The sequence below is a fragment of the Lytechinus pictus genome, chromosome 8, assembly GCF_037042905.1.
Source record: "Lytechinus pictus isolate F3 Inbred chromosome 8, Lp3.0, whole genome shotgun sequence".
NCBI lineage: Eukaryota > Metazoa > Echinodermata > Echinoidea > Temnopleuroida > Toxopneustidae > Lytechinus > Lytechinus pictus.
The window spans coordinates 1978521-2002964 of record NC_087252.1 but is presented as its reverse complement, the minus strand read 5'-3'; the positions used below and the strand labels follow the sequence as shown (position 1 = coordinate 2002964).

Sequence of the window (24444 nt, the reverse complement as noted above, 5' to 3'; positions counted from 1 at the left end):
GATTCATGTTCCGCATGGTTTCTGAACGGTGAAGAGCGTAGGATAAGTTTTGTATACATGTACTGTATATAATTGCATAGGGAAATTCTGTATTTGTTTGTAATCTACTACGTATGCATTTTCTTTCAATTGCAATTAAGTACTGTATTTGCTGACAAATAACGACGTTTGAAACCTATGATAATGCTAAATATGTATTTTTAATTATTTTCCACGATTTTGGTTTTTAAAAAGAAGATAAGACAATAACCTTTACTGTCGCTGAAAACTTTGTTTTATGACCTTAACTAAGCACAAATCATACTGCCCGACAAGCGGCCTCAGAAATTGTGAAGCCAGACTATGCAAACTTGTTACATGTTAGAATATTTACCTAACACTATGCTTGACTGTGTTAGAAAGGTTGTCCATATTCTGACCATATTTTATCAAGAGTGGTTACCTGCTGCGATAGAATTACCATGATTCAGTAAATGTCTACAAATGTACTTATTTCGTTGAGATCTGTCATTTATAAGTTCTCATGTATTATCATTGAATGTTAGAAGGACTGAAATGAGTGCAGTGACATACTGAAATTACCGAGATGCTGTAAAATTCTGGGAATACTGAGATATTGAAAATAATGGAATGAGTAAGATACTTAAGTACTGGAATGACTGAGATAATAAAAATACTGGAATGCCTGTATTACTGGAAATACTGGAAAGAGGTAGAATAACTGCATATACGAACTTAATGAGTGAGAAGTAGGACCTACCGTATATGGTCTTCCTAGCCTAACAACAAAATCATTCCCGGTATGCGGTATTCAACATGGTTGGCGGTTCTAGGAGATATAATCAAAGCTACTGAGAGAGAAAGCGAAGATTCAGAAGTGAAAAGAATGGTTCGACACCATCTGGTTGGATGTTGCAATCGAAACGAGTACTGGCAAAAATGATAATGTTTGTAAAATAAAGATGAAAATGAAAAATGTCATTATTATAAGACGATGATTTTTTTTTCGATATCTTTACCAAGGAGGGAAAGGGAATGTGCTACGTCAGTATAATTTCACAATTATCAGTAATGCAGTAGTGAACATTAAGCTTAACAAATCCTTTCAGGCTTTTATTATCATTATGCTGCTTTTTTATTGTTATTCATTTATTGTTTTGGGGGTCCTTATTTATATGAGTAGGCAATATTTAAATGAGTATGTTATTATTGTTCTATAAATTCGTATAACTTTAATGATAATTGAATGCTAAAGTTCTTTGAAAAAAATACGTAATTGACACGTGTGCTTATTCAATCAATCTTATTTCATGATACTATACTCTGCATAAATGATACGCTGTATTTGTCAAATTAATAAATGATAATACACAGGGAAAGGGTGGTTGCTTCATTGTCAAAGCCCCCCCCCCCACGCACACACACACACACCCTCACACACACACAGAACCTTATAATAATAAGTGAAGAGATAACTACATAAAATGATTTTAAAAAATTGATAAACAAAGGATTATATATTTATTCTAAATGACAAAGATAATAATAATGATAATGATAATAATTATAATATTAATAGTAAAGATAATATTAATGAGAATAATAAAATCGATAATATTGAGGAGGAGGATTATAGGAAACATAATAAAGGAGAAAAAGAAGAAGAAGAGAGGTAAGCAAGAGAAAAGAAGGTGAAATTTATTTTAGAATCAATAGGTATATTTAGCACTATTACGTGTACATGATATACATTATATATGCAAACACTGACTCTTACAGAATCATAAATACTATTTGATTTAACAAGTTGATATCATATAGTTTACGATGTTCGTATTTGTATAGGAGCATTATGTCTGCTGATTTCGTTAATCATTTACGCTCATTACGAGCTATATCATGGGTATTAAGGTCAAGTGTTCATTACCGCCTATTGGTATGATAAAAATACAAATATATGAATAATTTTCGTACAATGTCGTGACATAGTAATATACAAACAAACGTGCATTTGGTACTCCGTCTTCTTCCTCTCTCTCCCTGCCCCCCCCCCCCCCTCTCCTCCCTCTCTCTCTCTCTGTCTCCCTTTCTCCCCTTCTCTCCCTATCTGTCTCCCTCTCTCACACACTAAAAAATGAAGTGACTGCACTTTGGATTGATGATTTGTCTAGTTAAAATTTGAATTAGAAAATTCAGCACTCCTACTGATGCTACTACTACCGACTACCACGAATTTTACTACATTAGTACTAACCCAACTACTTCTGTAACTCTATGATTTGTCCATACACAGATCGTCTAATCGCATAAGTGGTGTAGATTAATCGGATACGTGTTGTAGTCTACATAGATAATTTTTTTAATGAGCTAAACGGCAACAAGAACAAATGTTTTATACACGATTTGTCTGTAGATAAACTTTTAGACCCTGTGGATTTAGGCCAAACATAACTTAGACAAAGTGGGTATACACAGGGGCCCCGTAACACAAAGGTTAGCGATTGATCGTACGATTGATTTTCAAGATTGATTGTACATTGTAGTCAATGCAATCAATCGTAAAGATATTCTACGATCATTGCTAAGCTTTGTGTTACGGGCCCGTGGTGGCAGTTTATCCTCTCTATGTACTCTTAAAAATATTGGGCAACATACTGTCCACACAACAATTGGTTTAAACTTTATCAAATTCTGGGTAGTTTTAAACCAATAATATGTGCTTTGGGTGAAAACTACAAAGTTTTGGTTGAAAACTACCCAGAGTTTGATAATTTTTTAACAAATTGTTGTGTGGATAGTATGTTGCCCAAAATTTTAAGAATGTATTCATTTGTTTACTCGAAGAACACCACTCAAGACATTTCGTAGGGCTCATTTCAATCATTTTAGTCAAGATGATAATTTCAACTTCTTTGACAAGCAATAAAAGGTCATCAGTAAAATCACACCCCGAGAGCAAAAGGTGGGCCACATAATGCTTTATGGGAACACCGCCCCATAGAACTTTGAAAGGAGTAATCAAATAATGCGAATAGACAAATATAATCTTATTCCCGTTATGAGTCAACTAGAATAAATACAGGACGAACACTACATTCTCAGAGGCAACATGGAGGGTCGACTACTTGTTTGGCCTCGTATGGCAATCATTATGATACTATGCTGCATTCATGGTAAGAGTTAATCACGATTTCCCAAACTATTAATTGAAAGTAGAATATCAATGGCCTTTCTCTTCTAGTTCTGGGTGAATGTTTGGGAGATCGGGGGTTGGTAGAATAGAGTCTGGCTACAAAAGAATGGGTCCCATTTTATATGCATGATACGATGTGATTACAGTAACGATAACTTCGTCTTTCTGGTAGTGCAAACAGCCATGTTTGTGAAAGTTTTTTTTTACCCCCTTTTTTAATTTAGAAAAAAAAAGATTATGTCAGTATGATTCATCTACGTGTTCTCAAAAGAGGTAACCGACGTTTAAAGGCTAACTCTGTCAAAGATAATTGGTTTATTCTTACAAACTGTTTACCACAATGCGATGTCATCCATAAGCATGTAATGTGACGCCTGCTTGATTTACATTTTTTTCACAGCAAGTTTCTACTTATTATAATTATTTATTCATATGTCCTGCTCTGTCCAAGTTTCAAACACTTTTGGAACTGCAACTTATATTGTATTTGTTACTTATGTTTGCTAATGCTTCTATTTTTAACTTATATATGTTTATGTTTTAAAGTCGTATATGTTTTGTCATGATATATTTGTTTGGTTAAATTTCAATATTTTTTTTAGTTTTTCATCACTTTTTGTATTATTGTACTGTTCTTCTTTAATACGGCCTCGCTGAAAAACAGCTAAACGCTGATTTGCGGGCAACCATGTTTTTTTTACGGGAATAAAAAAAAGTAAAACAAACTGGTATATGTGGGTGTGTGTGTGTGTGCACGCGCTTGCGTGTGTTGGACGGAAAGGGTGCGTGCATGGTGTGTGTATGGGTGAGGGTGTGTGTGTGTGAAATTTATATACTAACAAGGAGCTTTTTGAAACACCATTTTACGTTATTAAACTGGTGCATCACCAGTTATCGCAGTTATTGTAAAACCAAAATTGAAGCAGTGTATCATCATTTCAAAAGAAACATTTTCCAGGGTAAACATTTAGCAAGGGAAATAGAAGTTGCAAGGTTGACATATTTCAGATTCAATTATTTCATAGTAGAATGCCTGGTAGTACCAGTACATCTTTTTGAATATTTTCATGGAAATTTTGTAAATTAAAACTGCTAAAACCTTAATATCTGGTTTGCCTTGATCAAATTTTTGCAAGTAAAAATCACATAAAAATTACTTCTTGAAATTGTACCTTGTTTGTTTGCGGTGTTTGTAGGTATCATGGGAGATATCAAGGATGGTGTCGTCTACACAGATCTCCTCAAAACCGTACCAAGAGGAAGCACTGCCGTCTTGGACTGTAGGTTCTACAGAGCACCTTTAGCAGTTTACTGGAAGAAAGGACACGACCCAGAGCAAGCAACATCACTGGTCACATGGATGGACGATAAGATATGGCCGGGTCTTTGTGCTGATGATAATTCATGTGAGATAGCGAATAACTATTCCCTGATCATCAAAGAAGCCCAGATAAAAGATGAGGGTCGCTACATATGTCGAGTTTCAAACTACCGCGGGATTCTTATCCACAATTTTACTGACTTGAGTGTAGTAGGTAAGATAGAAATTGATACTTTATCTCACAAAGTTGAGTGATGTTTTTATTTTGTTGGGGCATAAGCAATTCCCCGTCTATTTATCATAAGTATGTTGACTTTGGTCTTGTAATGGTACCTGTTTCTCATATTAGTAAACGTAATCTGTCCTTAGGTAACCGTTCTGAACGGACAAAATATAAAGAAAACAAATAATCGGGGATTTTTCTTTCGGGTAGGGGTTATACCTGCAATGATAGTACATCATGCGTTATAATGGTCATGTGATTGGTCAATTCTTTTTCACAGAGCCACCTACAGAACCTTACCCGGCCATTAAGGAGTGCAATGACTCGTCTTCGATTGTTCAAGACTTCGGTTGTTCCATTACCACACTTACCAATGTAAACCCCCGTGTAAACCTCAACTGCTATGCTTCTGGTTTTTACCCCAAACTGAGCCTGTTCTTTTTGCACGGGACTGAGAAAATTGCTTCATCCGAGACGAAAGAATGGATCAATGACGATGAAACCAGAAGCAAGTCAGTTTCCATAAGTGCAGTTCCAAGTAAAATGCCATACGTGTGTGTCGCATCAGACATACCTGGACAACACAAGGAACGTGCGGTGACAGCATTTGTTCGGCTTCCGGAAGAACAAACTTCGGCTCCCGAAGAATCAACAACCATGACAACAATGCCACCAAAGGGAACAAACCTCCTCATGGTTATTGGTAAAGATGATGATGGTTATCAGCATGATATCATTAAAATCATCATAATTATTATGTTTGTTCTCACCGTCATTTGTTTCTTCTGCAACAAAATAATGGACACAGAGATATCGAGAATTTTCCTTTTAGTTTCATCTGCAATTGTATAACCTATGAACAAGATGACAATTATTTTTTTATATGTTTTCAATAGATAAAGCTTTGTATTTCCGTGTGATTGTGGAATCGATAATCAGTTAACAGAAACCATTATATCGCTAATTTGCCGTTTTTATCAGACTAAAACATGATGTATTGTTATAATGGTTGATGCAAACTTTGAGCTTGGAATTGTGTTGTTACGCGTAACATTTATCATCCGCCTATTCCGACGTCGATTGCTCTTTCCCTTTATGAAATATAGTCCTATATGCACTTGTGTCTATGATCGATGTGAATATACACTGAATAAAATTAAGAACCCCTGATTACATTTCACAAGAATGTAATACTATCGATTTATTCTATTCAAATTACTGTCATTTTGTGACTGAATGAAGAATGTGATGTTAATATCTAAATATCTTATTCCTCTAACAGTAATACCTTTAGCGAGTTTAGGAGTCGTGACAGTAATTGGTGCCTCCATATTCATGATCTGGTTACGAAGGCATCGTAGAAAAGTTAGTAAAGGTAAGTAACTCAGAAATCAATAAAAGGAAGGTGTGGTGGTGTAAATAAATCTTGCATATATAACATTTTGAATAGATTGTGTGTGTGTGTGATTTTCACCTAAATACACATGATTAGAATATTTCTAATAAAATTATTACCGGAGAAGTGTAGCTATCAACACACATTCCCTCACTATATCTTCCAGGCGGCTGCCTTCCCAGTTATCAGAAGTATAAAAAAAACTGATCTTATAGGGAAAAAAAGATGTTGCAGAAAGCAATAACATAATTATTCTGTAAATTCATTAAAAAATGAATTTTTTCTGCAATCTAACAGACCAGGTCTGTTTGAAAAGGGGAAAAGGGCGTTTTATTAAAGGAAATTTGTAAGGTTCCATACACCAAATACCAATTTCCTGTAATTGTACATGATCTGGTAAGATAACAGGTGTTCTCGAGACTCTGCTGCATGAACTTCTTTCATTATTTTCTAACAGTGCAGCCACCTGCTGGACTCCGGTTATTGTGAACTGAATGGTCATGTTTTTACTTGCACACACCTCCACTTTTTATAGTAAATAACCTCCAACGTCACTGTCGGCCATTGACTGCACATGCACCCACCCAGTTTAGCTTCCAGTATGAGCTGCAGAAGGGATTATTTATTCAAGATTCAAGAATGAACAGAATGGATGCAGGCTCTACAAAACGTTAGAAAAAATATGTTTTGCATTTTCAAACGTTGCTACCAATACTGCAAGCACCTTTATATGCACCTTGTCGCTCTTGCACGTCTGTTGTCATGTTGTAGATGTAATTCTGTGACCATCCATCTGGAATAGTGGAAGGTACAAACGTGTACTTATAAAATCTTTTCCTTGTGTGCCGTTTCGGAAGGTGCTAGGTACATGGCTTATATGCTTTCGGGAAATTGGCATTATCGGAATAAAACAATGATTTACTGTAATTTAGAACTGCATTTGATACATGTATTAACATTTATATTTTATTTCAAATGTCTCTGTATCTTCCCCGTAACAGGGTCTGGTAACGATGACATAGAGGAAGGTTACCCTCTTATGGAAACTAAGGAAATTAAAGGTATTATCACAGTCAAGTCTAAGGATTTAAGGGGATGACTACACACGTCCCTTACCCTTTTGATAAGTGCATTCTTTGCTATTAAGAAATGGGACCAACCACATTTTTTAATGGTTGTAAGTTTTGCATTTTCCTCGGTATATTTGATGTAAACCTTGAGTGATCTTTTAATCGATTAAAATCGATTAATCGACAAACTCAATAGCCCTATTGAAATGGTGGCATTATATTGACTCCCTTTTTACAAGTCTTTCCTTAAAAAACAATAATTTAAGAGTATACGATAAAAAAGAAAATTAAAGGTCAAACACATTTTACACATTCTAACATCAGAGTTATTAACTAGAACTAGCTTAATCATGTATATAATATATATAATGCATATGAACCTATGATTACAAAACAAGGATATAAATGTGGAAAAATTTACTGATGAAGTGTTTTAATAGTTGTCAAAATTAATTTAATGAAGAGATGAAAGAAGCGAAAGGATCACTTCGAGAACTTGGCCTCATTTCTTCAATTGTATTCATTAACCAGTTAGGTGACTAGTCCTGGTAACAGCATCTACAAATAATGGAATTGATCATGATTATTATAGAATTGCATGGGTTTTTTTTTTGTCTAAGTTACAGACTTGCCAAAAACTTTTTTTTCATTTATTCCCACATTCATTATTTTAGGAAAACTGTCTTTTTACGAGCTCTGGATGATGGTGTCTAAAGTAACCATGTCTGATATGGGGAAATTGAATGATACCTTTGAACAGCTAGGTATCGGGAAACTGATACATGGGTTCACACTCCCGCATGCTTACAAACATTTGTGTCAGTGGAAAGCGGGCAAGGCACACGACGATGAATACGACCTAGCGCAGGAATTGAGAACAGCTTTAGAAAAAGCTAAATACCCTGACGCGTGGAAAGAAATTTATGGTAGGTACTGCATTATGAAGTAATAACCCCCCCCCCAAAAAAAAAAAATCGATTTGGTTGATGTTTCAAGGTTTGCATAGTTGTATGGTACAAATAATATGTACAGTACAGCGCAGTACAGCAATAAGTACAGCGCAGTACAAATAATAAGTAATAATAATAATAAAGTATGGAGGATTGCGGGAGGGGTTGACGGTACATCGTGTACAAGGACTTCAAAAGTGGATAGAGGTAGAAGAGAAATGGAGAGATGAAAAAGTGGAAAAAGTAGAGCATCCTTTACAAAAATTTAGAGTAGTAATTAACAGGACTGTAAACCAGAAAGGTTAAGAGACTTCAGTAGTTTGAGGGGTTCAGTTAGTCCGCAAGCCCCTGTGTTAATGAGCAAATGAGCAAGATTTATCCAAGTCCTCTCGTGGCTCGTCCCTGCAAAATCTCGTGAATTGTGAGACTTTCTTTCTCAAAGAATTGAACCACTTTCACCTTTAGTAATATTGATTATTTTTGTACCATGGGCAAGAGTAAATGTTACCCTTTTATATTGGTCATTTCTTTTGAATGAAATATTTTGATAAATAAGTGAATTTTTTACCTGAAAAGATGCATCAAACAGAATTTTCTTCCTCTGTTTTCACATGCAAATTGTGCAACATTTTGTGTTTTAGGCACCAACATTATTTATATCATCAGAAAGCTCAAACTCTATACTTTCTTACAATGTCAATCTTGATATGTGGCATCTTTTAGATGGGTCAGCAGCCAGTTATTTCCATCAAGATGCAAGACGAGATTTCTGAAATTTCTGAGTAACATCAATTCCAGAGTTCTGATTGGCTGAATACTGTTTTCAAAACAAACAGGCGCGGGTAATTTGAAGAGATTACCACATGGTGAGTGACCTTGCAGAGGCCCAGTGTGGGGAACATTGGAATTTGCGTGGGTGTGTGGTCTGTATGACCAATCAGAGCGCAGTATTCTTGTTTTTGAGCTGCAAAATGTACTTGGCCTATGAAAAGCTGGCTGCTGACCCATCTAAAATACATCTTCTTATAAAAATTATATCATATTAAAGCTTAGATCTTCAGCTTTATCATGATTAAAAATCATTTGTGCCCAAACAGAAATTAAGTGTGAAAACAACAACTTTTGTTGCATAAAAAAAAAATTTCTTTCATATTTTAGATCAAAAGTTTTTCCTATATTACAACATTCTTTTAAAAATCCAAACACATGACCTAAAAGAATGATTCTTCTTCTTTACAAACATACCAAAAACATGAAATTTGGTCAATATTTAGAGCAGCAATGGCCGAATAAAAAGAGGTGTTTTGGTTCGCACCAAGCTCATTAACTATGCAAAAACCCTCTTGTCATTAATATCACTTGGATAAAAGAAGCTACTTTTTAAGGGCTTGCGGACTGACTGGGTTAGCTTGAGACGGCGAGTGGAGTTACAGAGCAGGAACAGGAGAGAAACTGCGACGTTCCGGGGAATTTGTAGGTCGGTCTTTACGTAGAAGTATATGTTTTTAGCATCTACCTACCTTTTTCTGATATAGAGTTTTTGCCTTTTCTAGATGTACGGACAAAGTCGACGGTCATGGTTTCCGAAAGAATGCTCGAGCACATTTTGTGGCACATTGGCGAACAAGTGAAAATCAATACCTTTCTCTCGGAGATCACACATTATCGCCATCCAACGGACACTGAGGACACTGAAAGGATATCGGAGCTGATACCGAAAAAATTGGAAGAATTGAAGAAGTGGGCCAGTACACGTTTTGATGAAAACCCAGTTTCATTGCTGAGTTTAGCTCTCGAAAAAGCAGAATGCACGCCAGTCGACAGAACTTTCTTTTGTGGTGAGTTTGACCTTTTCCCTGGAAATTGATCTTCCTTAACCATATCTACATGATCTAGGCCGGGGTATATTAGGAGATCATATGGCCCGGATCGCGCGATCACGCCGAAAATTGGCACGCAGGTTGTCTGTGACATAATGTACACAAAATAAATAGTAATCTATTTCATTGCTATTAGTGATTATGCTAATTTATGCAAAATTAGTATGCAAAGTCATACATTTTCCGCTGTAAATAAAGCTCCAAATATTTAACTGTTGGTATAAAAACTCTGTGTCGTTCTTAGCGAATTCATTTGGAAAAAAATGCGATGTAGATCAATTTCGTATGTATTATATGGGTTTGTTTGCACTTTGTAATTTCTTTCTTTGTTTTTTACAATTTTCTTTTCCTTTTTTCAATGAACTTTGTTGAGTACTAATTTGAGATCATAAACAGCATAAATAAATCCATTTAGACCAGCAAAACTAATTATAGTCATACTTTATGATTTCTAGCTGAAAACTCAATTTGCTTTGACTCTGTACACGAAATCACATTTTTAGCAGTTTTTGGCCTAGACCAAAAGCTTCAGTCTCTGTATTTTGGTTGTTCCGCTGAACTACGTTGGCTCCACTCACCATACATAGACTGAAGGGGATGGGGCCCCGTACCTACAGCCAACGTATAGTGAACTAGCGTTTTATAGAACGCGATTTAAAACTGTTTTTTAAGCAAAATTGAAAGTTTCATGGTTTCCATTATCAGGTAAGTATAAATAACTTAAGTAATTGCATACCTTGGGCCGGAGTTATTGAAAAAAATCCTCTGGATGATTGAGAAATCTGTCATCTAAGACATTTTCACCTGACCTGACGGTTTTTCTTGCAAGTTGCCATCTTGAATGACGTCATTATCGTATTAACGTAATGTCTCGAATCGATATATCGCGATTATAACTAGTACTAGTACTAGTATAACTAGTATCGTTTATCTTCGGTTTCGTTCGCATATGGAGCAGATCGTATAATATCGAAAGCAATATCGATATCACATTCGTGATTGTTGACGTTCGTTTGTAAATATTTTATAGTTTGGCTGCCATTTTGACCATTTTTATCGTGTTCAACCCAATTAAACATCGGTAAAGTATATTTTTCATGCCTTTTTCATCTATATCGTTTAAAGTATTTAAATGTTAAAACATGAAGTTTTAAAAGTTTGTTGTTTATACATCCTTAGATTGTAAATTCGATGTGTAAAATTACATCAAACTTTGGACTGTGAATTGACAAAAGGGAGGGAATGAGAACACATGCGAGCCCACAAGTACACCCTACCGTCGGTAAATGGGGATTACAGTAAAATGTCAGAAATTGTTGAATAAATCCCCAGAAACGACGGTTATTCCTGTCTATTTTTGGCCTAACATGCACTTACAAAAAATTTGCATAATTACGGAGCCGCGTACCTGGGCGTCGTTTTTTTATCGTTTGAAAAGATGCGCAAGACCTAAAACTAAAAAGGCAGCGAGCGGCGCGGTCAAAGAACATTGTGCGGCGAAAATAATGCGCTATTCGTTGAGGCCCCCCCCCCCCCCTTGATAGGGCGATGTAAGATGGACGGCGGCCTTGATAGGGCGATGTAAGATGGACGACAGTTCCTGATCCTTCATGTTTATTTATGTTCTGACTATATGTCGACACCGTTAATTCTGGAATTAAACAGATCGGGCTTTTAATTTGTATTTTAATCGCATTTATTTGTATCTCTAGTACCTGATCAACCCATATCAAATCAGGAGTTACAATACTTCACCTCGAAGCTGACTGGTAGGCATTGTCACATTTTGGCAAGTGCCCTTGAACTGACCACTGGGAAGATCGCCACCATCAGCGATGAAAACAATGAACACGTATTTCAAACTCAGTCGATGATCGGCGATTGGCTTAGCCATGAGGAAAATGAGCAAGAGAGGAGTGAAGAAGATATAACCGAAGAAAAGCGTAGTCTGGAAATTAGCCATGCTATTAGCAGGAGATATGAAGTAGATCACGCAGCAATTAGTATCGGACGCTCTGATCTAAAAGGTATGTTACATTGAAGATTCAGGTTTTCAAGTACTTGGTTTGATATTTGATACGAGTCAGCCGATCAGCTACACTCATACTACTTAAATTGTATCAAAAACAGTAAATAACAAATGTACTTATACAATAATGTACTGATTTTGTACTTCTTTATTCTGTAGGTTATTTGGTCGGATATAGCAGTTATTTAATACTGGAACGCGAGAAAGACATTAAACAGGCACATAATACTAAACATGCTGAAGGTATGTATACCATTGTACGAAATACATTTGTTTATCTTCAGTTGTCCAAAAAAGGATTCAGATGACTTACACCAGCATTTGACACTTTTCATCCATGTTATATATTTCAAAATCATTCATTATGCCTCAGTGACATTTGCTCTACGGCAGCCGTACGACGAGTCAAAAACAGCCGTTTCAACATTTTTTTTTTTGTAAAAGCTACATGTAGGTGGTTTGAATAAAAGTGAATAAACGGTTGTTTTCCAAGGCATGGCCGTAGAGCAAATGTGACCGAGGTATTAAAATAATTATATCGAAAGCACAATCTATCATCTCACAATTTTTATTAGTTTGTCAAATTTCTTATATTCTGCCTCTGTTTATATTCTTTAAAGCATATATTTGGAGGATAAGTAATTAATTCTTTATATTTTCTGTGATCTATTACTGGAATTGTTACAGAGGTCTTTCCCGCGAACAATGTGAGTGATGGCGAAATACAAAGTATCACAAGGTTTCTTGAACCAGACGAACGAACTACGTTATTCGGTGATCTTGAAGGAGAAGACTACTGCTTCACTGCAATCAAAACTTGGATGAAGAAGGAACAAGCGGCAGATCAAAAGGCAAACTGTCGAGAAAAACTTTTGGCAAAGTTGAAACCCATTGGAAAGGAAGGTAAGGTAAGGCAGGGTAGAATATAACATCATGATCATACTGGCTGGGAACAGACAAAAACGATCAAGGTCTTTCCACAAAGTCTCAAACTTAGATTAATGTGAAACAAATGAATTTGAATTGTTCACTTTATTCTGTATAAATCATTACACGTATTCATAATACTTTTAGTACACCGTAGTTCCATCATGAAAAAAGGAATTGAGGTTAAAATTTTGGAATTGTTTGGGGGTTGTATCTGTCTATGTCTTGCAGGTCTAGTCCCATTGGAAAACAAGGAAGATTTATATCTCGTTGAACTGGCTGATATAGCATTTCGTCTCTTGATGACAGACGTGTATCCATTAGCTATGGCCCTCGGCATATCCGAAGATAAACTAAGATCATACAGAAGACTATATCTGACTCCTTCTAACATGTCCAGAGGAACAATAGGAGTCATGAAAAATATTTGTAGAAACGACGAGACGACCAGAAGCATGAGACGTCAACTGTGTGATATTCTCAAACACGGGTTTCCAGAAATAAGTCTTCTGCTGAATTACGGTAATCAATTTTAGCCTTTCTTTTTCTTATACCGTGCAGATTCAATTCAATCAAACGAAAGGGACTTGACGGGGCTGATGGCATCATCCACTCATTGTTTCTTTCGTTTACCTTTATATAATGTTCTAATTTTCTCCTCATTACCAAGTGATAAATCTGTAAAATGTGAAATTAAAGCAAATAAGAACAAATAGCGCTATCTCGAGTCCTCAACTACTCATATACCTGGCCAGTTAAAAAAAAAACACCATAATTTATTGTTCGAAATAAACATAAAATGAAATGCTCCGAAAATTTGCTTTGCCCAATAGATTGTGAGCTAGGCAGCCGCTGTGCAGCGCCAGATCGACGAGGCTCTATCCCTTTAATAGTTGAACGCCAAACAGGGTATCAGCAACTCTTATCTTTTTAACGTCTTTTGGTCTGACGCGGCCGGGGTTTGAACCCCGACCTCCCGGTTGCGAGACGGACACTCTACCAACTGAGCAAACACACCGGTCACACACACCATTTCACACCATAATGCTAGCGTAGTCTAGTAATATAGATCCACTTGAATGATGACATGCTTATTAACTCCTCAATATATTTACACCGCAATAATTATGTTACCAAGTAGCGGAACAATTACTTTTCCTCTCAAAACATTTTAGTTTCTCTATACAAACACAATTATAGATCAATTTATTCTCTGTAGTATTGGTAGATATCTAAAAACGTATAATTAAAGACTAAGGCCCATATTCTGAAGTCGGGTTTAACTTAGACTCAGGTTTAAAGATGTGGTTTAAGTATGGGAAGCAAAAAGTACCAAAATTTTTATTTAGTTGTATGTTTCTTATGTTAACTGTGCTCTTTCCTGATTCATCGATGGTGAAGACAATCATCTATTTATACTTCCTACACAATTATGAATGATTTGAGAGCCGAATGAGCTGAAAGTATGATATATCTACTGTTAGTGATTATGTAACAATTGGCTGTCCATACTTAAACCACAACTTTAAACCTGAGTCTAAGTTAAACCCGACTTCAGAATACGGGCCTATGTATCTATAACACACAATCAATGAGAGACCGCACACAATTCACTCCCCCTTTAAGATAGGATTAAAGATAGGATTAATAGCAGGGCCCGCTGGTAGAACAGTTTGCGAAACTGAAGTGGCTTCCCAGGATAAATATACCTATATTATTATTATTATTATTATTATTTAAACATTTAAAAGCAAAAGAAACAGTGGTTGAGGGGCATCATCGAGTGTCTCATTTGCCTGTCACTGAGTTGTGCATAATACTGTTTTGTAGAAAACAAGCGAAATTTTGAAAGTCATAACTTATCTTATCTCCGATTTCGATGAAATTTTCAGTGTTATGCTTGTTTGACTTCTCTCTATTGATTCAAATCAATATTTTGGGAGGTTGTACTTGCCCTTTGAATATAATTTGAATATAATCATTTAAAAACTTATTTCCTTCTTTTTAAATATGCTTCTAGAGAAAAAATACATTAACAACTTCCGAATTAGATGCAAACAATTCTTTTTTTTTTCTTCATTTCGAGTCCTTTGCTCATTTGAATTTTGCATTTGTTTAAAAGTTAAGTCATAACACACTCCCTAAAAAACACGAAAATCCATAATTCGTTTATGCAAGAGAATGGTAGACAAAAACATTAATAATGCAGGTAACTATCAAAAAATGTCATTTCCCAGATCAGATATCTGTGATTTTCTTTTATTTTCTATTTTCTATATTTCTACGTGTGCGTATGTGATTTTTTTAATGTGTGTTTATGTTTTCCCTTATATATTACTTGTTTCTAATTCTTTATTTTCATTGTTTTATATGCATTGCGTTATCTATTTCATGTAAAGGGGTAATCTTCTCAAGCATCAGCTTCATTTTGGTCCAAACCATATTATGAACTTGAACTTTTTCATATCTGATTTTTTTTCGGAGGAGGAGGTATTGTGTTTTGTTTGGGGTTTCACCCATTTTTCTGAAACTCGTGTTATTCCCCCTTTCTTATCAAGCCAGTAACAAATAACGTTTTTTTATCACCAATCGTTTTTTAATGTGTTCTTTTTGAACAAAAATTTAAGAATCATGAATATTAAGAAGATAGATATCGCGGGCCGTTTCATAGAGCTGCCGTAAGTTAACTTGATTTTTCGATCGATTGTCATGATTGTGGACTCTTCCTGTATATGCTGTAGTTAATTCTGGAGCCCAGGTTCACAGAGAATGTTCATCAGATTAAATGAAGATAAAATGTGTGTGGCAGTATGATAATTATGTCATTTCTGTTCATTCTTTATAGGATATGAATTGTCCCAGGCTGATTTGTATGACGTCAGCTTTGGAGAAGGGTCCAAGGAGGCGAACCGCATCAAAATTCGTGAGAATTTGGGAATAATCAGCACAGTAACAAACACCATGGACATGCTGAAGTATTGGAGATCCTTAGTGAAATGTCCAACATACAATTGGAGAAAAGCCCTGGCTGAGGCGGTTTATCCTGTTCTAGAGAAAGAAGTGGCGCTTGGCATTCTTACAGGTGATATTTCCCTTTCTGGAAAAGCCGTGGTGTATTGGTTCTGACTCTCACCTTTTAATTAAAAATAACTAACCCTATCTGACTGGTTCCAGGGACGAGCAATCAAGTAAAAACAAAAGTAATCAATAAACATATGATCATAGGGAATATAATGGATTTGTATATGCACAATATGTTGACTTTTGTTCTCCATACACACATGTATTTCAGTATGTCTGTGTGTATGTCCTGCAGGTTGCTTGTCTCTTTGAACATATTTTCTTCCTTGTTTAATACTTCTCATTGTTTGTATTTATTGTATTTGTTACTTGTATGCAGGGCCCCCAAGAAAAACAGTGCTTAGTCAACTGATACCCTGGGTAAATAAAACGAAATAAATAAATAATAGATAAATAAACAGAGGGTCGTGTGTTCGAATCCCACCGCGGTCTAGCGTCATTTAGCAAGGTGTGAATCCACACTCTGTCGCTCTCGACCAAGGTGCTAAATGGGTACCCGGTAGGATACAAAGGTTATTGTATGTTTGAATTAGCCAGCGCCATTAATGAGACTCTGATGAATGCAAGGAATGCTCCCCCAGGGAGTGGAATTGTGCCCCTTTCGTGCGGGATTGAAATGAATCCAATTAAGGGGGTAATAATGTACTGTAAAACGCTTTGAGCCATTATGGGGAAAGCGCTGTATAAAAAAAGCTATTATCGTTATTATTCTTTAACCAAAACACACCTGCATTATTGATATTAATCTTTGGAATGGGCCACATTTGAAAAATTAGGAAAGGTTAAAGACCTACCCGAACTATGCACAACGCTAATATTTTTCGAAATATATATGTTTTCTTTTAAATCCAGTCTTATATTTCATCTTCAGGTGACATTCGTCGCAGTGGAAAGCAGGGTGGAAATGTCAGCAAATATCTTCAAGACACTTTCATACATCTACAAGCACTAAACTTCGCCAACATTGTTGACGTTGAGAACATCTCTTCGGACAAACCGACTGTCGAGGATGTCCTCAACGTCTTAAATGAATCACTGAAAAGCCAACCACCAAATGAGGAACAGCGTCTACTCTTGCGCAAACGCCTCGATGATGAAGGATTCCGGAACTTTTCGGCTAAATTGACCCAGTTCGATGGTACACAGATTATGCATTCAACGTCACAAAATAATTAACATACACACAACAGTCAGGAAATAAGTTAATAAATAATTTCCGATAATATGCAATGTTTGTTTGTATACATGTTTAAATTGGGGGTGGGGGTCTTCAAGTGTGTAGATCTTACTAAAATTTACAAAACTTTTTTGGGGGATTACAATATTTTGTTATTAATTTTAGTTAATCATTGCAATATTCGTAGGGGTGCAGTAGTTGAATGTATTATTGATCATTTGACAGTAATTTTCTGTAGTACACGAAGGTCTTCCTCTCGGAGTCATGAAGAACATGGAGTAGGAATGGTAGTTGCGGTTTTGGTTCTTATTATGATATTTATGTGTTCATTATTTTCATGACATCATTTTATGCACGATAAACATGTATTTTTGAGGAATTTGTAGTGCTTGCTAGTTCGCTGTGTTTACTATAGGGCACTCTGATGCTTACCCTGTTGCACTCTGTTGCTTTACTAGTCCACGTCCTGGACGATTTTTATTGATTGGGCAAACCAAAGGGGCAAACCCTATCCGCGCGCACACATAACCAACACACACACGCCCTCCACTGATTCACTTACCCCCAGTGATTCGCCTAACCATGGGCCTAACCCAGTGATTCACCTAACCCACTTCAGGGGGTGTGTGTATGCGTGTTCTGGGATGTAGTGTGTTATGTGTTTGGTAGTCGTATCGTACAAAATAACAACAGTCCAGGAGGTGGACTATTGCTTTACCAGAACAGCTTAGAAAGGTAGCACGAGTGAGATTTCGTTTGCTCATCTAAATGACAACATGATGTTTATCATTAGATTATCGTCTTTATGTAAATTATCTCAATTTTTTTTCATTTTCATCATCCAGAACATGCATACTCTGAAAACAAGGGTATTCCTAAGGAAATTGAAATAGCAATAAAGATAGATGTTGCCACTAAGTTATCTGGAATCCTAGAAGTTGCTGTCAAACTCTCTGAAGGAACATCATATCTCAAGCAAGTCTTGGAAGAGTGGGTTGGCACACTTGGCCGTAAGCCGTTACAGTCGCAGAACCGCATTCATCTCAGTGATCGACTTTTGAAAGAAGGTTTCGTTGATTTCTCACTTGAAGTCATGTTAGGTACCGTCATGAAGGGTGAGCTTCTTGTGCTTAAAGCCAGTCTCACACTATGCGATTCGTTGCAATCCGAATTTCAAATTAATCGTGATAACATTTGATATGGATATTCCAACTAATAAAATATTACGTATCAGCGTTAGGAATAGTGGTAAGACTACTGAAATGGAAAGTAAGTCCAGTTATAGCCTCCCGGAGTGAACGAATAAAAACAAATTTAATTTCAAGTCGTAATTACGTCATCATCGGCTGCGACTTGAAGCCGATTTGGACTTTACTCCGACCATAAGGGCTTGCCGCAATGTAAAAATATGATTTTAGTTTTCCTCACAATGTGCCAATCTTTTGATTAAAAAAATGTACTTGTTGGAACTTTCATATTTAATGCAAAATACGATTTCTTGAAAAATCGCGTCGCAGCGGATAGCATAGTGTGAGACGGTCTTAATGTAAATAGTTTTTTTTTCACTGTTCAGAAACCATGGAAATGATGGAATCTCGATACATCTGCATTTTCTCTCTTTGCTTCCGCAGACTCATGATACTGCCACATTATTGAAACCTACCCCAGATAGACAGCATCATGATATTGATAATAATAACTAGAAATATCAAGGAATTCCTTCCTACCGGCATGACCTAGTTGTAATACACCTGATGGGTGTTTCATAAAGTTGTTCTTAAAGGTACGCACAACTGGAACATGTTCATAAGTCACAAATCAATTATACAGGGATATCAAATAGCCCAAGAAAGGATCACCAGTCGTGCACAAAGTATCTTACGAACAGCTTTATGAAACACCCTCCTGGTTGGAGAGTGGCAAATGTAGATGAATGCCTAATTGCAAAGGACGCGAGTACCACTGTGGAATTAAAACTCTGGGGCGGTATTCTGAGGTCATTTTATCTTTAAAATATTTTATTTCATCTCTTAAAATAAAATTGGTATTCTGAGATGACATTTTATTTCTCAGATAAAATTTACAATTTTATCTTGCGTATAAATTTCATCTTGCGTAACTATAGATGATACGCAACAGAACAGTGCCTGCGTAGACATACCTATCGCGTATCTGGGTATTGCAACGCGGATGATGTGCTGCTTGCGCCCAATTTACTTTGAAGAAAAAAATAAAATAAACTTAAAAGAGGGTAGGGGCTATTTTATCTCCACGAGGTGATTTCACCAATATTTCTAGGTGAATTAGCACCAAATGTTGACATTAAAATTAAGAAAAATTATATATTTATTGAGAATAACCCCTTAACGTTATTCCTGTACAATCGGAAAGTATTTCATAAGACATGTCTTGACTAATATTGTCTTTGAAATGATGCTTGAAAAGATGCGATATAGACTTCGAAAAAAGATGAGAGTATTGTCCTTTTTGTTAAAAAGAAATCTCTGTTAAGACACGCAAGCGTATAGTGCAAGCTTATTTGAAGTCAATAAATTGACGGAATCTCACCCCTTTGCCACACCTCCTGGCGAAATGGATTTCAATTGGTTGAGTGACACGAGAGAGCTATAAAAGCTCGTTTCTAATTGGATATTGATTAAAAAGTAGGTGTGTCTTACAGAGATAAAATGAAGATAAAATTGTTCTCAGAATACCAATTCGGAGAGATTTTAAGGGTATTTTATCTCACTGATTTTAACGGAGATAAAATATTTTATTTTATCTGAGATAAAATGGATCTCAGAATACCACCCCTGGTCATTGTGGTTCAAAGTCTGGAGACTTATCCACTAAGCCACAATAGAAAGTTAAAAATGATTTTATATGATCACTGAATTAAAATTGTCGGGTTCACATGCGTGAACGAAAGTGTAACATTTATTTTTGTTTTTATTTAAATTTGCTTGCAGGTCTCGAAGCAAGGAAGCCTTTCAATGTTACACAAACCATCACAAAACCTTCACAATCTTCCTCTCATAATGCCAGTCAAAATCCGTCACAAATGAAAACATTTGTTTATTACAAGCAATGAAGCTGAGAGACCCCAGGTCAAATTGATCATTCATGGAATTCTACATGAAATTACTCAATTTTAGATAATATATAGATCTAAGCCCTTAAGGTATATATGTAACTAATGTAAGGGTACCGGTAATTTGAGGGTGCTGATTCATTCGTGGCAACGTGAACGCTAGCGTACGGTCGACCACACATGAGTGAATTAATTTTGTAATGATGAAGTCCACGCGTATGCGTACTCGTATTCCGAAGACGCAAGTCATGAATATTCATATTTTGTTGTCACAAAGATCGCTGTCACAAAGATCATCATCTTCAAAATCATCAGTATTACAACCCTTACATTAGTTACATATATACCTTAAGGGCTTAGAACTACATGTATATATTATCTAAAATTGAGTTCGTATCACTAGCAATCAAGCGATCGAAGGTGAAAAAGATACAGAGGATGAAAACTGCGGTGGGAAAAATAATTTCGCGCCCCGGGAGCCCAGCCCGACCGGCAAGATCCGAATGGATCAAACTAACGTTACATCCTGCCCAGAGCCAGGTCAAACATCGTTCGTATCACTAGCAATCAAGCGATCGAAGGTGAAAAAGATACAGAGGATGATTTTGAAGATGATGATCTTTGTGACAGCGATCTTTGTCCTTGCCAAAAATATTTCACTTTGTGCTCTTGCATTTCATTCTCTGCAAAAGTGAAGCAGTGCAAACTTTGATGATTTTTGTATAGGTCTAGATCTAGATTTCTTAATTGAATCTATGAATAATGTGACTTACTTCACCTTATATTCAAACGCCTTGTAAATGTGGTGGTTTCTATTTTCATAACTCAAAAATGACAGATAAACTGATTTAACAGGACTTTGTAATATAATTTAGATGTTCCTATGAGCTTTAAAATGCTAGTCTCTGGAAACAATATTTACGAATCTATTTTTATGCTCTTTTTCAAAATCATAAAATTGCTAGGGTAGCCTAACAATATAAACAATGTTGTTAACAGATGAGAACATGTATATGCGCATCCCCTCAGTATTACAATTATACATTGTCAAATACTTCTTTTTCGATGCAATTTTGCTTATATATATGTTTATCATACACATAACTAGAAACGAGTTTGACAATCTTAATTTTTTTTATTCCAAGTTTTGATCTTGACCTACATGTATATGAAATCGAAACAATAGTGTTGTTTCGCTTTTTTTTTTTTTCAATTTTCGTGAAGTAAATCATTTAATGTTGGAAGCTTAGACCCCCCAAAATTAAAAGAATGCAATATGGCAATATCTTTCTTAACAATATTAAAAGATAGTCGTATTATAATGTTTATGAATATCATTACAGTTGGAAGAAAATTTGAACTAATCAAAGTAAACAAAATTTGTCTCGCTCTTCAGTATTTATTGTGAAGTTTGTCTTGTAGCAAGTGTGAAATGCATGTTTCTGACTTTGATGAATGGACAAAAATAATTTTAGATTGTTTTTGGATATGGGTGTCCATGTAAATATTGTTGGTGAATCCTTAGCTTGGGTGTGCAGTTATTAAGTAGTGGTGATGTTTTCTCTCTTCTTTTACGTTCTGATACTTTTTTTTCTTTTTCCACATGGGTGACGGAAGTGAGGGGGATTCGTTTTCGTCCTTCCCCTTCCCCTTTTGTTGGCATGTATGAAGAGTTAAACGTAAATTCATTGGACATTTTGAATGTATGTGTGTTATATGTTGCAGGGCCCGCAGAACGGTTTTGAAAGGAGTGGGGGCTGACGGAGCTAGATATGGCAGATCGGGTAAAATGTATTAAAAAGTTGTGAGCGAGCGAAGTGAGGACGCAAATATTCCCACTTTTTTATTACAATATCAAATTTTGTGATAGATTTTGACATAATATTCAGAAAATAATATCATATTTTACTTTCTATCTTTCCTTGTATTTCCTGTCCACTTTTTTTCTTGGTCATGATTTTTTTAATTGAGGGGGGGAGCATCCCAAGCCCCCGCCCTTCTGTGTGGCACTGTTCAAAGGCCCATAACCTTTGTAGAACACAATGAAAGGATTTGAAAAAAAAATCCACGCTCTCCCATACTTCGGGTGAAACAAAATTGTTTTAGCTTGAAGAAGGAATATTCAAAGCTTACAGAGAGCATATTAAAAAGAAACAACAACAGAACAATTCAAGCAAATAAATAGATCTGAAAATGAATTTTGACCGCATGATTTGAAAATTATGGCAAAGATAGTGAAGAGGAAGTCTGCTAATTAGCAAGAAGTACGATCATCATATTTATAATTTTATGCCATTTTGGCGCAAGCCTCTTTTTTAACCCCAGACAAAAACATTGCGTGTTCGCTCAAGCATGAACGAAACAATTTTTTTTCAATAGCATTTGAAAGATAAGACCTTAGAGCACCTATTAACACCAAAATATAGACATTATAATTTGAAACAAAAAATTTATAGACTTTTCGAATCTGTCCCGTTTTTTTTATACGCACTGTTTACATTTATACTACTGCCCTAGATTGACAGTAGTAATTCATGACCAGGGCCCCGTTGCATAAAAGTAACCATTATGGTAACTTTGCCATGCAATGGTATCTTGCATGGAATCCTTGATTTTGGTTGGCTGATGGGTCATATTACCATGGTAGTTACCTTTGGATGGCAAAGTTACCATCAAAGTAACTTTTATGCAATGGCGTCCTGGACTTACTTATAATATATGTTATGTTTTGTATATTTTGTGCACTTAACAGTTAATTTATTTCTTTTTTAATATTGTGGTCGAAATAAGGTGATAAATATGGAAGGAACTAGACAACTGTTATATTCAGCATATATTGATCAAATTCTCTCATTATTTAAAAAATATTAATTGAAATTGTTTCAGTGTGATGTTAATAACGGCTAACCTTCAGCATTTTGAATATTCCAGGTACTTATAAATTACTCTGCGATACTACTACAACACTACTACAATTTCTATATTTTTTGTTTCATAAACCATGTACATTTTTAAAGTGGCATCCATTTAGTATGAAACGATAGACCCGGGCCGGTATTCAATTTGATACTTACATGTAAGCCAGAATATTAAGTATTTTACTTGGTACTTTTATAAGTAATGTATTTTTCCGTCTTTGGTATTAAATTACATTTTTGCTAAGTATTTGCTTAAATCTAAGTCGGTCGGCTACCTGGCTTAAGTCTAGCTTGCGTGCAGTTTATAACCGTACGTTCACGCAGTCGTACATATATACTGCGCAGACTTAGATAATAATATAGGATTTGTATAGCGCACGTATCCACCTTGCTAGGTGCTCAAGGCGCTCCTATATTACCCCGGCTAAGCTAGTCTACCGATTCTGGTGCGCACGGCTTTTTGAGAAATTACTTGCTGCCGGTACCCATTTACCTCACCTGGGTCGAATGCAGCACAATGTGGATAAATTTCTTGCCGAAGGAAATTACGCCATGGCTGGGATTCGAACCAACGACCCTCTGTTTCAAAGTCTGGAGACTAATCCACTGGGTCACAACGCTCCACAATACATACATAGATACAGTACATCCGCATAATATGACTTATGGCGTCATAATCGTAATAATGGTTATTAGTAAGTATTTTGCTTAAATTTTGCTTCATAAAGTGTGATCTGACTATGAGTTAAGCATTTTGCTTAGCCAAGTCGAGTGCTAAGTGAAAATCTTACAAAATAAATACATTAAATTGAATACCCGCCTTGGTCTCTTTATATTAATAATAATATTAATGATAATAATGATGGCAATAATAATAACAGTAATGAGAATAATAAGATTGATGATATTAGAGATGATCTAACTATAGGAAAAGAATAAAGAAGAAGATGAGAGATGAGGAAAAGAATAAAAAGAAAAAGAAAAAGATTATGATGGAATCAATGGGTATATTTAAAACTATTATGTGCACATGACATGATGTATGTATACACTGGCTCCCACAGAGTCATAAAAATTATTTGCTTTATATCAAAATGATATCGTTTGGTTTACGATGTTCGTATTTTCAACAACGTGTATTTGTTTAGGTACGTTATGTCTAATAATTTTGTTAATCATTTACGCTTA

General features: G+C 35.8%; 1 protein-coding gene across 1 annotated transcript; it reads left to right on the top strand.

The window, feature by feature from the left end:
- The first annotated feature begins 3058 nt into the window (after nucleotides 1–3058).
- Nucleotides 3059–21734, top strand: LOC135154835 (uncharacterized). The gene is made up of 15 exons (XM_064103025.1): nucleotides 3059–3173; nucleotides 4390–4728; nucleotides 5018–5440; nucleotides 6020–6112; nucleotides 7135–7194; nucleotides 7878–8129; nucleotides 9707–9991; nucleotides 11746–12060; nucleotides 12222–12305; nucleotides 12750–12965; nucleotides 13221–13511; nucleotides 15835–16071; nucleotides 16942–17208; nucleotides 18093–18362; nucleotides 20217–21734. Exons 1-15 carry the CDS (start codon nucleotides 3110–3112, stop codon nucleotides 20336–20338), a joined length of 3318 nt encoding a protein of 1105 aa, XP_063959095.1. The 5' UTR covers nucleotides 3059–3109; the 3' UTR covers nucleotides 20339–21734.
- The last annotated feature ends 2710 nt before the right edge of the window (nucleotides 21735–24444 follow it).